Source organism: Pollachius pollachius (assembly GCF_949987615.1).
Source record: "Pollachius pollachius genome assembly, chromosome: 2".
NCBI classification, from domain to species: Eukaryota; Metazoa; Chordata; class Actinopteri; order Gadiformes; family Gadidae; genus Pollachius; species Pollachius pollachius.
Window position 1 is genome coordinate 31,604,419 of NC_136935.1, and position 13,854 is coordinate 31,618,272.

The following is a 13,854-nucleotide window of genomic DNA, read 5'->3' on the forward strand; positions in this document are numbered from 1 at the left end:
AGTTTGAAGTAAACGTTGGCAAAACTGAGCTGACACAAAACATCCTCAATGACAAACATCAACAAAATATAACTGCTAGGCCACTAAACCACACTGGCACTCCAACTTGCTGTTTAGTCTCAACTTTTCTGGCCAGTAGGGTCTGGTCGGTCACATTTTATGGGCGGCACGCATGTAGCGGAGCAGAAACCCCTTGACCTCCGAGATATGTTTGGACTCCCTGATGGTGGTGTCTCTGCTTCGCACCTGCAGCAGCCCACTCTCCAGGGTGTTCTCATCGATCACCATGGTGAAGAGGACGCCCATTTCATCATACCTGAAGAAGACACACACAAACACACACACGGTAGTGACCCAGGGGGTATTCCATCAAAGTCGCTAACGTAAGCGGCGCTTAGTTGGTTAAGCCCGGTTAGAACTAACGCCAACTTCCACTTGAGGCTAAAGCCGTTCCATCAACCCAGTTCAGCCGCGCCTTGCTCAGGTTAATTCAAGCCAGGCTTACGTTATCGTGGATTATCGCGAGCTCACGAGATATGTAACCAGCCCAGAACCATGAACGTTGAATCATGGATCAAATGTCCGAAAAGGACCGAGCGGGATCTTTTCCAGCGGCGAACAGAAGCTGCTTGTGGAGGTCTACGAGGAGTACAAGCATATAATAACTCAAAAAGGGAACACCGTTACCATTAATAAAAACAGAGGGGGCGCCTGGCAATAAAATCGCAGATCTTTTGAATGAATAAGTAGTATTAAGCGTAACATATTTTATTGTAATATTGACATTAGTGATCAGAGAGACAGTCTTGAGGTAACGTGTCGGACTTGCACCCGGTCGTCCGGGGTTCAATCCCCAGCTAATTAATAACTTAGGAAGGATTGCTGGAGAAATCAAAACTTTTCATGCCATTTCTTTGAATAGGCCTATTCTAAATTGAGTGACCATAGTTTTTTTCTCAACAGAAGTCGTCTTGGCTGCCTGCCGTGAAACTTACCTGAATGGCGTAAATTTCCCATGCAGCATTGTCTTTGTCATTGCGACAAAGGCTTATCAGTAACATTAATATTAACAGTAACTTTGCCATAGGTTTTTGCAAGTTATATTTGGGTTCTAGGGATATTGTAAGACATATTTATTACATAAAAAGTCAATTGTTAGGCCTAATTTCTCTGATATAAAGGAAATTACAAAAATAAGCCAACGGCAAGAATTCAATGACGTGCCAAGGACGCGAACTCGGATCGCCCATAATATAGAGCAGATGCTAGCCTACTCACCCTCCTGTTGGTTCTCAATTTTGATACAATACATACATTTCTCTGAAAATGTGTTTAGAAAATATCCACGGTAACAATAGATAGCAATTCTTTTCATTATTTTCTTTGCATCATTTAATCTTAGACCCTTAGTGAAAATATACGCTGTTTGTACTTCATATATGTACATTTATGACAAAATCGCGAGGACTAGGCTTGGCGGAACCTTCTGATGGTAGCCTACACTTTCCGACAGAAGGGACTTCTCTGAAACACCGCTCAAGTAAGCCTAACAGTTAGCCTGGTGCCGACCAGGTTAATTTGGTCGGATAAATTGCCATGGTTACTTAGCGGAGATTCCCTTAATTCACGTTGATGCAACGCAACTCTAGCTTAAAGTAGCGAGGCTAAGCAAAATAAGCCCGGCTTTGCCTTAAGCTTGGTTGATGGAATACCCCCCCAAGTGTTGAATTTATTTTGGGGAATTGTTCAGGACTTCATGATGGAAAAGTTTATTAGCTCAGCACTCAAAAGTAAGGGAAAAAGAGTAACTTCAACATAATAGTAGTAGTAATCTAGAAAAGTATTTTTCTAGAATAGGAAAGACACAAAAAGGTGTTCTATTGCACAAATTAAAAATATTTTACACAAAAATACGTAAATGGATAAACAATCAATTAGGCTGTGCTGATTTGGGCAAGGTCATTATGTGGCTATTGCTAGGCATTGGTAGTGTGTAATTTGGCAAAACAATTCATTGACTGTTTTATAGTCTTACTTGGTGTTTAGCTTCTCCACAGATGATGTTATATCTATAGATCCTGGCCATGCAGAGATCCCAGCATCCAGGAACTCCTGCAACAAGCCGTCACACACCTAGAAATCAAACAATTAAGACAGACAATTAGGAGGATCCCAGGAAGACCACAGCAAACAATTTACAGCGATTGGCTTACAATACAAGATCCATTTCAATAAAGCAAATAGCTGTGACCTGTCTCTGCTCCAGCGTAGCTCCCCTGCCCATGTCCAAGGCCACTTTGACCGGGGCCAACACCGGATGCAACTTCAACACCTAGCATCAACACAAATCAACACTCAGAACGCGCAGGACGTAAAATAATGAAAAACCCAGAGACCTATAGCTGAACTACCCCCATAACACATTCTAATGTTCACCTTCCTCCGGTACAGTTTCTGCTTGCCATCGTGTTTCTTCATTAGCTGCAGGGAGTTGTGCATGTAGGCCATCATACTGCGGTCCATGTTGCTCACGACCGAGATGACGTGAGGTACTACCAACTTCTGCCCATCAAAACACTAGCATTCGAAAAATAGAAACATTGTTGTGGTTATTCCAGCCTCTCTGGGCTCCATTCATTTATCTGCATATAAATTTTACTGAAATATATTTGCATGGTGTATTACCATTTTGTAATACACCTCTATAGAGGCATGTGTGGGACCTCTATGGAGGCGTGTGTGGTACCTATGGAGGCGTGTGTGGTTCCTCTATAGAGGCGTGTGTGGTACCTCTATGGAGGCGTGTGTGGTACCTCTATGTGGGCGTGTGTGGTACCTCTATGTGGGCGTGTGTGCGTTCTACCTCTATTGGGGTACTGCAAGTGTGGTACCTCAAAAGCTGGAACAAGGAGGTACCTATCTATAGAATCTGCACTTAATTGTTTTAGAACTTGAACTACAACATGTATTTCTTTGTTGTCATGCACCAGCTCCCATAATGCAGTTGCATTACCATTGATAATTACAAATAAATTGTATCCTTCTTTTCTGATTCCACTTTCAAGGCACTGCTTAAGAGGACTAATGTAACGTAACTACAAGTGTTAAAATAAAAACGGTAGGCATTAATTGCATTACACTCATGTCCATGAGAGTTGGTTGCAAAAAATTGGACGGCAGGCTGACCTGTATTTTGGCGCGGACACCACCGTTTGTCTGCAATAATTCAGAGTCCCCGAGGCTCCAGAGGTTCTCCAGGGTCTCCTGTCCCCACGGAAACGAGTAGACGATCTTCACGCCACGAGAGGCCCCCTCCTGGAGCTCGTCCACTTGGGCGTCCCGGCTGCTGAATTCTGATGGCGCCAGGGCAAACTGAACAGACGGGAAAAACAAACCCAGAAGACGAGCAATATCAAAAATAGAAGCGGAACCCTTATTGTGAGCCATTTCGGTCCCATATTACACTGGACAATCATAGCAAATTGAGATAATAAAACGGATATTCCTACAGCAACCCTGCATAGCAGGGTAAATACATGCAACTATAAGAACTGCAAATTGGATTTCCTCTAAATGTATCAAAGTACATTTCGGAACGTAAGCAAACAACATTCCAAAACAGATACATAAATTTAATGTATAGGCATTTAAATGTTTTCTTACTTTCGAGAGCAACTTTGACCCAAGTCCTTATAGATTACCGTTTCTTACGCACAGTGTTTGAAGTATTAGTAGCAGCAATAACCAATTATTATATAACAGACATTCTTCCAGCATCGACATAGACCAACCTTTCTCCACCACTGGAGCCTGAGTCGTGCCCAGTGGTCCAGCCACTGCGAGGTACTCCGCGGAGAGCAGAACCACACCAGGGACGCGGAGGTAGCTTCTGCTCGGCTGGCAGAACGACAACACGTCCCACGTCATTTTAAGACATAGACGTGCAGAGTTGGATGCATATTCTTTATTTCAATATAGGCCTACGGGTGCTGCAGCCTAGTCACATGGTACTGGAGGCAACACTGAAAAGCATTTGACTAAAACCATTAATCACATACAAAATTCTATTAAGATATATTTAGGTTCATGTAGGCAAAACTTAATTGACACCATTGATAAAGAAAAATTGTATGACTAAAATAAATCTCATGTTTAGGAGTGCATAAAAAGAAGTATGGAAATAGATTAGTTCTCACCTACCGGATCCATCCAATGGTTGGAAACTCAGGCCAGTCTCAGCTAGGCCAAACGGCAACCTCCTATTCACCAGCTCCAACCAAGAGCTGTACTGTTCCAATGCACCTGGAACCATGGACGTATACTAAGAACTGACAACTACAAAATTATGTTTTTTAACAGACAAACGTATTGAGTAGGTGTAATGATGGTGCACTTAAGTACCTCCTAGTTCGTAATATCCTGAATCAATATCAGATAAAAAAAAAAATACCTTCATGTTCAATGCAGGAGTCCATTCAGCTATGTACATAGGCCTACTCTCTACTAATTGTTTAATGAATTGCTTTACATGATGCTGGTTGAGATCTACCTTGAAGAAGGTTCGTTCTTAAAGATGTTGACTGCCGAAGAAGCATCAGTATCATCTGAGTCCGTTGGGCTTTGTTAAACTCATCTGCATCAAGAAGTTGGTTAAGGTGTTCAACGTCCAAACTAGGGTTGCCCTCTCCAGACTTATTGTCCCCGTTGGTCAAAGTGCTAATGCCAAACACTGGCGTTCTTGACATTTTAATAGAACTCCACCACTGCTCGAGTAGGTTCTTCTTCAGTTCCACCCCCAGTGGTCCATAGTTACAGCACATTCCCCGCTGAAATAAGTCGGTGTGCACCTGGCCAGGTGCAACATAGTATCCGTCTACGCAGAGCTCCAGTAACATTCGGGTTGGATCGGATTCGTCATTTGGACAAACAGTTGTTTTGTAACGATTGGCGATGTATTGTCCGACGAAGGCTCTGCATGGTACTCGTATTGATCTGGTTTCACAGCATATCCGAAATCGCTTCATACAATGAAATATCATATCGAAATGTCCTGTAAGTTACTTCAGCGGTTAAAATGCTCTCAATGAAGAGGTTTGTTTACAAATTGAGAACGTTAACGAGGAGTGGCTGATCTCAGTCTCATTAACGTTGAAATACATTCTTACCGATTCACCTTTGTCGGTAAGGAACACTTAACCAAAAGCTTTGTGATTTCACACTATAACGACTATCCATTGGCATTTGTCAACACTGAATGTGTGCTTTGAATCAGACCCCAAAACCGGTGTCACACTGCTAATGGTTCCCAAGCAATGCTGTTCCCCGATCGCGTGCATGTGGCGTGTTACGAGCACATTTACCCAGAAGATGCAGAGATCACGTCAGCAGATTCGTCGAAATTCCACAATACCTTTTAGCAGAGCCCGTCTCTTCCTATTAGGCATTCTTCGCTTTTAATTTGTTTGCGTCGTATTACAATAGTCGAGTTGAGTAGTAGGCTGAATATACATGAATATTACTATTGCCTATAACACGTGATGTTATTAATTTATCGTCTTGCTTAACGTTTTTTTCAAACTCACGAGCTATATATTCGACCACGCTCTCTGATACAAAATAATAATATTCAGGGAACCTGCAAGGTAGCTACACCACCGAGACACGCTTATGTCGCAATGTTCGTGCAATGATAATCGACCACGTTATTATTATTGTAAATTATGGCTGGGGCTTGTTTAAAGGGGACATATTAGGAAAACAACACTTTTCCAGGGATTTGGGGTGTTGTTTTGGGTCTATGGTGCTCCCACACGCATAAAACTTTGAGAAAAGTCTGTACATGATTTTTTGAGTGAGATGTGCATTTCTGAAAGTACCCCGCCTACAGTTACCAAACAAGCGAGTCAGTTTCGGCGCCCCCTCCTACGTAGGAAGGGGCCCAATAGAATATTACCTCCCACTTCCCCGCTCCCCTCCAATCAGAGCATAGCTAAGATTTTGTGGACCAGCGGACGAGCAGCTCCGGCGGGGGGAACTCGGCTGCAGCCCGGCAACTCAGCTGTGGGAGTACGATCCCTTTCTCTGCCGGACTGCCGCCGAGCTCCCCCAGCCGTATTGCCGGACTGAAGCTTCGGTGGCAGTCCGGAGGAGGAGATATGGAAGAGAAAGGGATTGTACCCCGGGGATTAGCTGCCGGACTGCCGCAGAGCTACCCCCGCCGGACAGCCGCCAAAGCTTCGGTGTCAGTCTGGCCGCCGTTGAAGCGTCAGTCCGGCAGCTCCGGCGGTGTACTCCTGGAGCTGAACTGCCGCCGAAGCTGGCAGGTCCGGCGGCAGTCTGGGGGCGCTCCGGCGCGGGGAGCTCAGCGGCAGTCCGGCAACTCAGCTCCCGGAGTACAATCCCTTTCTCCTCCATGTCGCGGTTCATGGACTTCAGAGAGTCAAGGCCAAAGTTTGTTTTATCCCCCAATTCTTCTCAACCATGGCAGAGATATCCCCCACTACGAGTCTTTACTTGTTGTGGAAGTGCCAGAGATGTCAGACGCAGTCTTTATGATTCATAATATCATCCGAGGCGCACATAGCTTTTGGCTATGATATTAGATATAATATTATATAAATACCATATATAATATTATTATTATATGATATAGATATAGAGCTCCAGGAGTCCACATGCTGTGGTTCCGTCTTAGAGCTCATTGGACAATGGGCAGCAGCTCATTTGCATTAAAGCTGCAGACACCAGAAACAGCGCATTCTGAAGGGACTGAAACAGAGGGGAATAGCGGTAGGCGAGATTTTTTTTCTTAAAAGCTATTTCCAGCAAACAGCTTCAAAAACATGTTTTCTGGAACTCAAATACTATGTTTACTTGTTGGGAAAACACCATAATATGTCTCCTTTAACATTGCGGGTTGCGGGTCAGTTGATGATTAATTAACACATTTATCAATTTCAAATCTTATCTCTCCCCTCCTCAACTGTAGGCTACTCATTGTACTGTAATCTACTCTACTCAAGTTCAGTCCACACGTTACAGTCCAGCAGAGGGGTGTCCACAGGTAAAATGTGCCACCTGTTGTACATTTATCCACTGCCCATTCTGCACTCCCGTTAACCCTACCAAAATGAGTAGGGTCAGAACATATCAAGCCTATACCTGGAGGGGTATCATATGTGTGTGTTTATATATATATTGTAGCGCCAGGGCTATGTTCGTTGTATTGTTTTATACCACTGTTGTCCTGCTTTTGATATTCGCCACATTGGTGTCAGAAGTGGGATTTTATAAAAATAATACCCTGTACGAAGATGGTAATGTCAAGAACCTATATCGCAAAGAAACCTTTTTAAATTGAAGAACTTCTTCAGCGTTTCGGCGAAGATCTGCCTGCGGAGATGAGTGATCGACCCAAGGGTGCCAGTGCTCCTCACCGCCATGCAAGACGAGTGACCAGCGCAGAGAGACTGCCACCGCTGACCTACGACGCAGAGAGCTCGCACATGCTCGCACATGCTGGCGCTGTGGAGTAGCAGGCTACTGGGCCCCGAACTGCCCCGCCCCCGCCCCTGCGCCAAAACACCACCGAGACCCACAGTCGGAAAACTAGTGCGGGTAGGCACCCTGGGGAGACTGCCCACCGACCAACCAACCATAGACCCCATTGAGAACAATGACAAGATTGGTAGAGTGGGCAACGCACACGGCCTCTACCTCCTCTGTTCCATCCAGGGACACCCCGGCTGGGCCCTCGTGGACACGGGTTCTACCATTTCCATTGTGCGCCGAGGGGTGCTTCCAGAAACAGGATGGATGCCAACCGACTGTAAGATCCGAAAAGTGACCGGAGAACTAACTGGGATGCTGGCGAAACTCCCGCTGCCAGTGAACGTGGGGAACAACGAAATCACCCACAGTTTTTTTGGTTGACCGAAATTCTAGACCCCTGCATCATCGGGCTGGAGCTGCTGACTTGTTGGGGGGCTAGGGTGGATGTGTAGAGGAACGCCATTCACCTCGGCACGGAGACGCTGACCCTTGAGCGCCGTCAAGGCAGGAAGGTAAGGTGTACACAAGCCCACCTGTGTCCACCAGGCGCCGCACCACCTCCGTCTCCGCAGCCACTGCCGCCATCCCCTGAGGTGACAACGGCGCTGCCTTGTCCGTCTAGCGAACAGCGACCTCCGTGGAGGCTACGACTCCCCAGCCCCCATCGTCAGATGTTGACACCACTATCCAGGAACAATACCAGCGGAGCAGTGAAGGACTCGATGCTCTGCAGAGCCAACAAAGCGAGACCTGCTCCAGCAGTTTGCAGACATTTTTGCTGCACGAAATCAGGACTGCAGCCAAACTAACATGGTGCAGCACTCAATTGACACTGGCACGGCCCTTCCCATTAGACTGTGAACCCGCCGACTAGGGTTTGCCAAACAAGAAGCAGCAGAGCAGATGATCCGGGAGATTGATGAGGCGGGGGTGATAGAGCCATCCAACAGCCCCTGGGCTGCCCCTGCCCTCCTGGTCAAAAGATGGAGGACGACACCTGGAGGTTCTGTGTGGACTATCGTCACTTGAACAATGTTACCGGAAAGGGCTCTTAGACCTTGCCCCGCATAGATGACGCTTTGGACAAAGTCACAGGGTCACAGTGGTTCAGCTCACTAGACCTTCGGAGTGGCTACTGGCAGGTGGAGCTGGCACCAGATGCAAGACCCAAGACTGCTTTCACTATCGGCAAAGGGCTCTGGCAGTCCAGGGTGGTGCCCTTTGGTCTGTGCAATGCTTCCGCCGCGTTCGAGAGACTTATGGAGAGGGTTCTGGCTCACATTCACAGAAAACAGTGCGTGGTCTACCTTGATGACCTTCTGGTCCATGCCAAGGACTTCGAGCTGGCACTGGAGAACCATCATTCGTCCATGACTACGCATCAATTACCATCCCTCTACACCGTCTCAAGGACAAGGGGAGGGAATTCAGCAGGGAGGACGACTGTGCAGCCCCCTTTGCCCAGCTCTGTGCTGCTCTGACAACTGAACCCATCCTGGCCCTTCCTGACCCTGGCCGCAGCTTCATAGTGGATACGGATGCCAGTGACGTGGGACACGGGGCACTCCTGTCGCAGGAGGGAGCAGGGGGTGAGAGGGTGGTGGCTTACTACAGTCGCTCCCTGCCTCCTCCCGAGCACAACTGCATCACCCGACGTGAGCTCCTGATAGTGGTTGAGGCGGTCAGACACTTTCGCCCTTACCTCTACGGCCAGCAGTTTCTCCTGCGGACGGACCACGCTTCGCTGACCTGGTTGCTCGGCTTCAAGGAGCCTGAGGGTCAGACGGCCAGGTGGATCGAGGCCCTGTAGGACTACAATTTTGAGATCCAACACCGAGCTAGGCGTCTGCACAGCAATGCAGATGCCCTGTACCGACACCCCTGTGAGGACTGCAGACATTGTGAACACCAAGAGGAGCGAGATGGAGCTACTCTCTAGGTAGCTGCCACAGGACAGGTCGGGCCAGATGAAGGTTGGCTGACTGCAATGGAAGACCAGGAGTTTAGTTTAGTTTAGTTTAGTTTATTAGGATCCCCATTAGCCATTGCACTTGGCAACAGCTACTCTTCCTGTGGTCCACATTTAACAAGACAAACATACAATAAATCAACTATACATGAAAACAGGATAAAGAAGAAAAGAGAACAAAAAAGACAAAAACAATGTACGACATCATAGAGAGGGAAAAGAAAGACATCATACATAGGTGAAATTGTTAAGTAGCAAGTATGATGTTTCATTGCACTAATCCAATAACATCACATAATCTGCACACAATTACGCATATTGACAAGTCTAAATAAACTATTGTGAATTATTAAAATGGATTTTGAGCTGTTTTTTGAAGTGTATTCAAATCTATGATTGTGTGGGGTAAAGCGTTCCATATTGACCTAGCTCTGTACATGACTTTTTTTTTCATTGCATTAGATTTAGGCCTGGGCACTGTAAAACGTTCCATTACCACCTGCCTGGAAGAGTAGTTATGTCTATTACTGGTGTATTTAATCAATTTGTACAAACAATTAACGTTTTTTGCTAACACAGATGCTCCAAAAATTAAAATGAGACTAGCTAGCAGTCTTTGTTCTACCATGAGCCCAGATAGGCATTTATGCATACGTAAAATATTAGACCTATTTCTACACTTAAGTGCCAGGCGCGCCGCTCTATTTTGGACTAGTTGTAGTCCTTTTTTGCTGCACTCGACCACACAGCAGGACAGTAGTCAAGATGGGACAGAACCAGTGCCTGGATAACCTGGACTACAGAGGTAGACGTTAATAACCCTGCACATCTCCTGATTATCGAGCCCCCTCCCCATGTTCTTGGTTATGTTGTTTATGTGAGTAGACCATGACAGATTACTGTCCAATGTGACACCAAGCAGCTTTGTTTCTTCCACCTTCTCAATTTGTATCCCGTTCATTGATAAATTGAGTTTTGGATTTAATTGTAACATATATTGTGAGCCTAATACGATGCATGTTGTCTTTGAGATGTTTAAGACCATTCTATTATTCTTGACCAAGTCTGATACTAGTTGCAACTCTTTATTCAGAATTGCAGACAAATCTTCCACAGTGGTAGCTGACATATAAAATGTTATGTTGTCAGCATACATGGACACATTGCCCCTGTTCAAGACCAATGGTAAGTCATTTGTAAAGATTGTGAACAGTAGCGGCCCAAGGCAGCTCCCTTGTGGTATTCCAGACTGAACTTGTTAAGTATTAGAAAGACCAACATTAAAGAAAACTCTTTGTGATTTTCTGGATAAATAGCTCTTAATCCAGGTCACCGCAGAAGATGATAAACCGTAGCAAGAAAGCTTTTCTAGCATTAGTCCGTGATCAATAACATCAAATGCCGCACTGAAATCTATCAACACAGATCCCACCAGTTTTTTGTTGTCAATTTCAATTAAGCAATCATCTGTTGTCTGCGTAAGTAAGTGCTGTACATGTTGAATACCCCGCCCTGAATGCATGCTGCAGGTCTGTATTCAAACCATTTTAAGAAAAATAGCTCTGTATTTGATTAAAGACAATTTTGTGTGGCAGGCAGCACAGGACAGTGACCCCACACTGGTCAGGGTGGGACAGTGGGTTGACAACCAGGCACGCCCCTCCCAGCAAGCTGTCTCTGCCTTGTCCGTGGAAACCAAGACCTACTTCTCAGAGTGGGCCACCTTGGCACGGCGTAATGGACTGCTTTACAGGGTCTGGCGTGCACCAGGCTGGGGGAGAGATGTGTGGCAGTTACTAGTGCCCAAGGACTGGCGTCGACGGGTGCGACATGCAGTCCACGGTTCGGTGGGGGCAGGACGCTACGGGGTGGCCAAGACCCTCAACAAGTTGCGCCAGCGTTTTTACTGGCCTGGTTGCAGGAAGGACACAGAGCTTTTCATTCACTGCTGTGACTCCTGCACTGCTAAGAAGGGTCCTTGTGGCCTTGGAGTATTTCACTAAGTGGCCGGAGGTGTATGCAGTCCCCGACCAGAGTGCGGTGACCACAGCTGAGTGCCTGGTATGTGAGATGTTCGGTCGGTTTGGGGCACCTCAGGAACTGCACAGCAATCGGGCGGAACTTTGAGGCTCAAGTCTTTGCTGAGGTGTGCAAACGCATGGGGGTAAACAATACCAGGACGACGCCCCTCCACCCCCAGAGCAACGGGCTATTGGAGAGGTTCAACCGGACGCTTGCCACGCAACTGGCTATTGTCACTTCACGACACCAGCGAGACTGGGACCGCCACCTACCCCTTGTCCTGTGGGCTTCGAGTACCTGCGGGACATTCAGCAGTGTCTGGCAGAGGCCCATGAGTTTGCCAGGCAGAGTCAGGAACAGGCGGTGGCACGACAAAAGCAGGGGTATGACCTCCATTGCCAGGGCCGCTACTTCGTGCCTGGGGAGAGGGTGTGGGTCTACAATCCAACCCGGAAAAAGGGGGTCCCTCCCAAACTGACCAGCCAGTGGGTGGGGTTCCTGTGAGGTGCTGGAACAACTTTCCGATGTTGTGTATCGGGTGAAGATGCGTGTCCGAGGGCGGGTGGTGATGACATATTGAAAAGTAATGTGTAGCTGAGCCCGATGAACTCGATGAAAAATTGGGGTTTTATCGAAAACCTGTTCAATTTTCATGACTTTTTTACAGACGGCAGGAGGTAGCTTAAGGGCCTACCGGCCTCTTCTAGAGGTCTTCGGAGTAGCTAGAAAAAGACAGCCAGAAGTTTCTCTATCAAGCGGCAAAGTCACGCCCCTTCCGGTAGACCCCATGGGACCTATGAAATCGTAAAACATGAATGGGTTTCAATGGAGAGAAAGTAATTATTTTCTGGTCCCAGTCTTTATATGCCCCAGATCACACATACGTTGTTTGTGGATTTAAATGCTAATTTTTCATGTCAAGTGTTTGACAGTTTATTGTGCAATGGTTCAGTTAAAGACTGTAGAGAAAGCACAATGAGAAAGACTACATGTCTCGTATGTGCCGTCACGCTCCCTGCGACTGGCGTGGACAAGACCGACAATCTCCCCATCGGCATAACTGAAACTCTCCATTAGCAAATATATGCTAATGAACTAACATTAAATCAATCAAAAGTCCTCTTCAGAGTGGCCAAGGGACTTCTAACTAAGCGTGCTTGATGTGAGCCTTACGGAAATTAACACGTTAGCTTGCTCTCTAAAACTGGCTCATGCAACCACGTGTTTTTTTCAGACAATACTTATTACGACAGGTCTGTTTATAAATATACGTTTTTGGGTTATACATATCCTTTTTTAGATATCAATTATATTTTTTGATATTTATACAATTCTAGTTTGCATAAACATATTCATATGTGGGACTAGTAGAATGGGCGGTAACATGCTGCAATTCCGACATGACCCAATTCCGACTCCTTTTAGAACCACCATTCCGACAGTCTACCAATCAGTGGTACCAACTTCAGGTAAACATCAAATATGTTCAAATGTGTTCAACCAAAAAGTAGCCATGACTTCTCAAAAGTCCTACTTTCAGAATTTGAGTTTCAGAACAGTAGTTGATGGATTATCTCAGTATTATTTATCTGTAATTTATTTGATTAATTCCAAATTGTGGTTGTGATGATGTAGGAAATAACCCATTCCATCAATTGACGACTGCATTTTAGTAAGTGTGTTACGAGTGGTGGGGCGTTCACTTATTTAACCTGCGCTTGGAATGTATAAATATTCTGAAACTTAAAACTGGACAATTTATTTGTTGGAGTTGGATTTAAACTCAATGCAGGACCACTATTGGAGTGGATTGGACGAACATTTGAACGAAAATAATTGTTTGGAGTGCCGCGGCAAAACAATCAAGGAATGCGCGTAGTTAACTTAATATCGGCCCAAAGGCAATACAATGCGCTTTACAAAGGAGAAAGGCGAGAATATAGCCTAGACCCACTCCTTTACAAACAAATTCTCGAAGGGAATCAATAAAAATAAATTAGTTTTGCCCATAGAAGGCAAATCCGTTAAACATAGACAAAATCCCCCGACCTCAGAGATGTTCAGGACAGCCGGTCAGGTGCAATTGATTGAGCCACAGAATAACAACTGTCTTCTTTTTTCATGCCATAGGACTGCGTGCAGTTGTTAGATTGCGCATAAAATGTGTGCATATTTAGTCTTCTTTTTCTCGACTCTCCAGCATTCTCTCAGCATTCCCTTAATTATTGGCCTCGGTGCGCAAAGACAGGCGGGATTTCCGACGCTGATTTTGAGAGACAGGAAAAGGGCCAAAGACGCAGCAAATTAGGGTC

The 13,854-nt window shown here is 45.8% G+C and overlaps 1 protein-coding gene across 1 annotated transcript; it reads right to left on the reverse strand.

Moving 5' to 3' along the window:
- Positions 1 to 35: 35 nt before the first annotated feature.
- Positions 36 to 5,281, reverse strand: polg2 (polymerase (DNA directed), gamma 2, accessory subunit). The gene is made up of 8 exons (XM_079731013.1): positions 4,550 to 5,281; positions 4,197 to 4,302; positions 3,792 to 3,897; positions 3,187 to 3,372; positions 2,437 to 2,577; positions 2,252 to 2,332; positions 2,036 to 2,133; positions 36 to 316 (listed from the first exon to the last, which is right to left on the reverse strand). The coding sequence occupies exons 1-8, from the start codon at positions 5,037 to 5,039 to the stop codon at positions 151 to 153; spliced, it is 1,374 nt and encodes a 457-aa protein (XP_079587139.1). The 5' UTR covers positions 5,040 to 5,281; the 3' UTR covers positions 36 to 150.
- Between the last annotated feature and the right edge of the window lie 8,573 nt (positions 5,282 to 13,854).

Bases quoted from the DNA above. Each gene is read 5' to 3' on its own strand.
- polg2 (XM_079731013.1), bottom strand. From the start codon at position 5,039: ATGATATTTCATTGTATGAAGCGATTTCGGATATGCTGTGAAACCAGA. The intron at 2,333-2,436 runs GTGAACATTAGA...TGTTGATGCTAG, and splicing joins AGAAACTGTACCGGAGGAAG to GTGTTGAAGTTGCATCCGGT. The intron at 317-2,035 runs GTAAGACTATAA...TGTCTTCTTCAG, and splicing joins GTGGAGAAGCTAAACACCAA to GTATGATGAAATGGGCGTCC.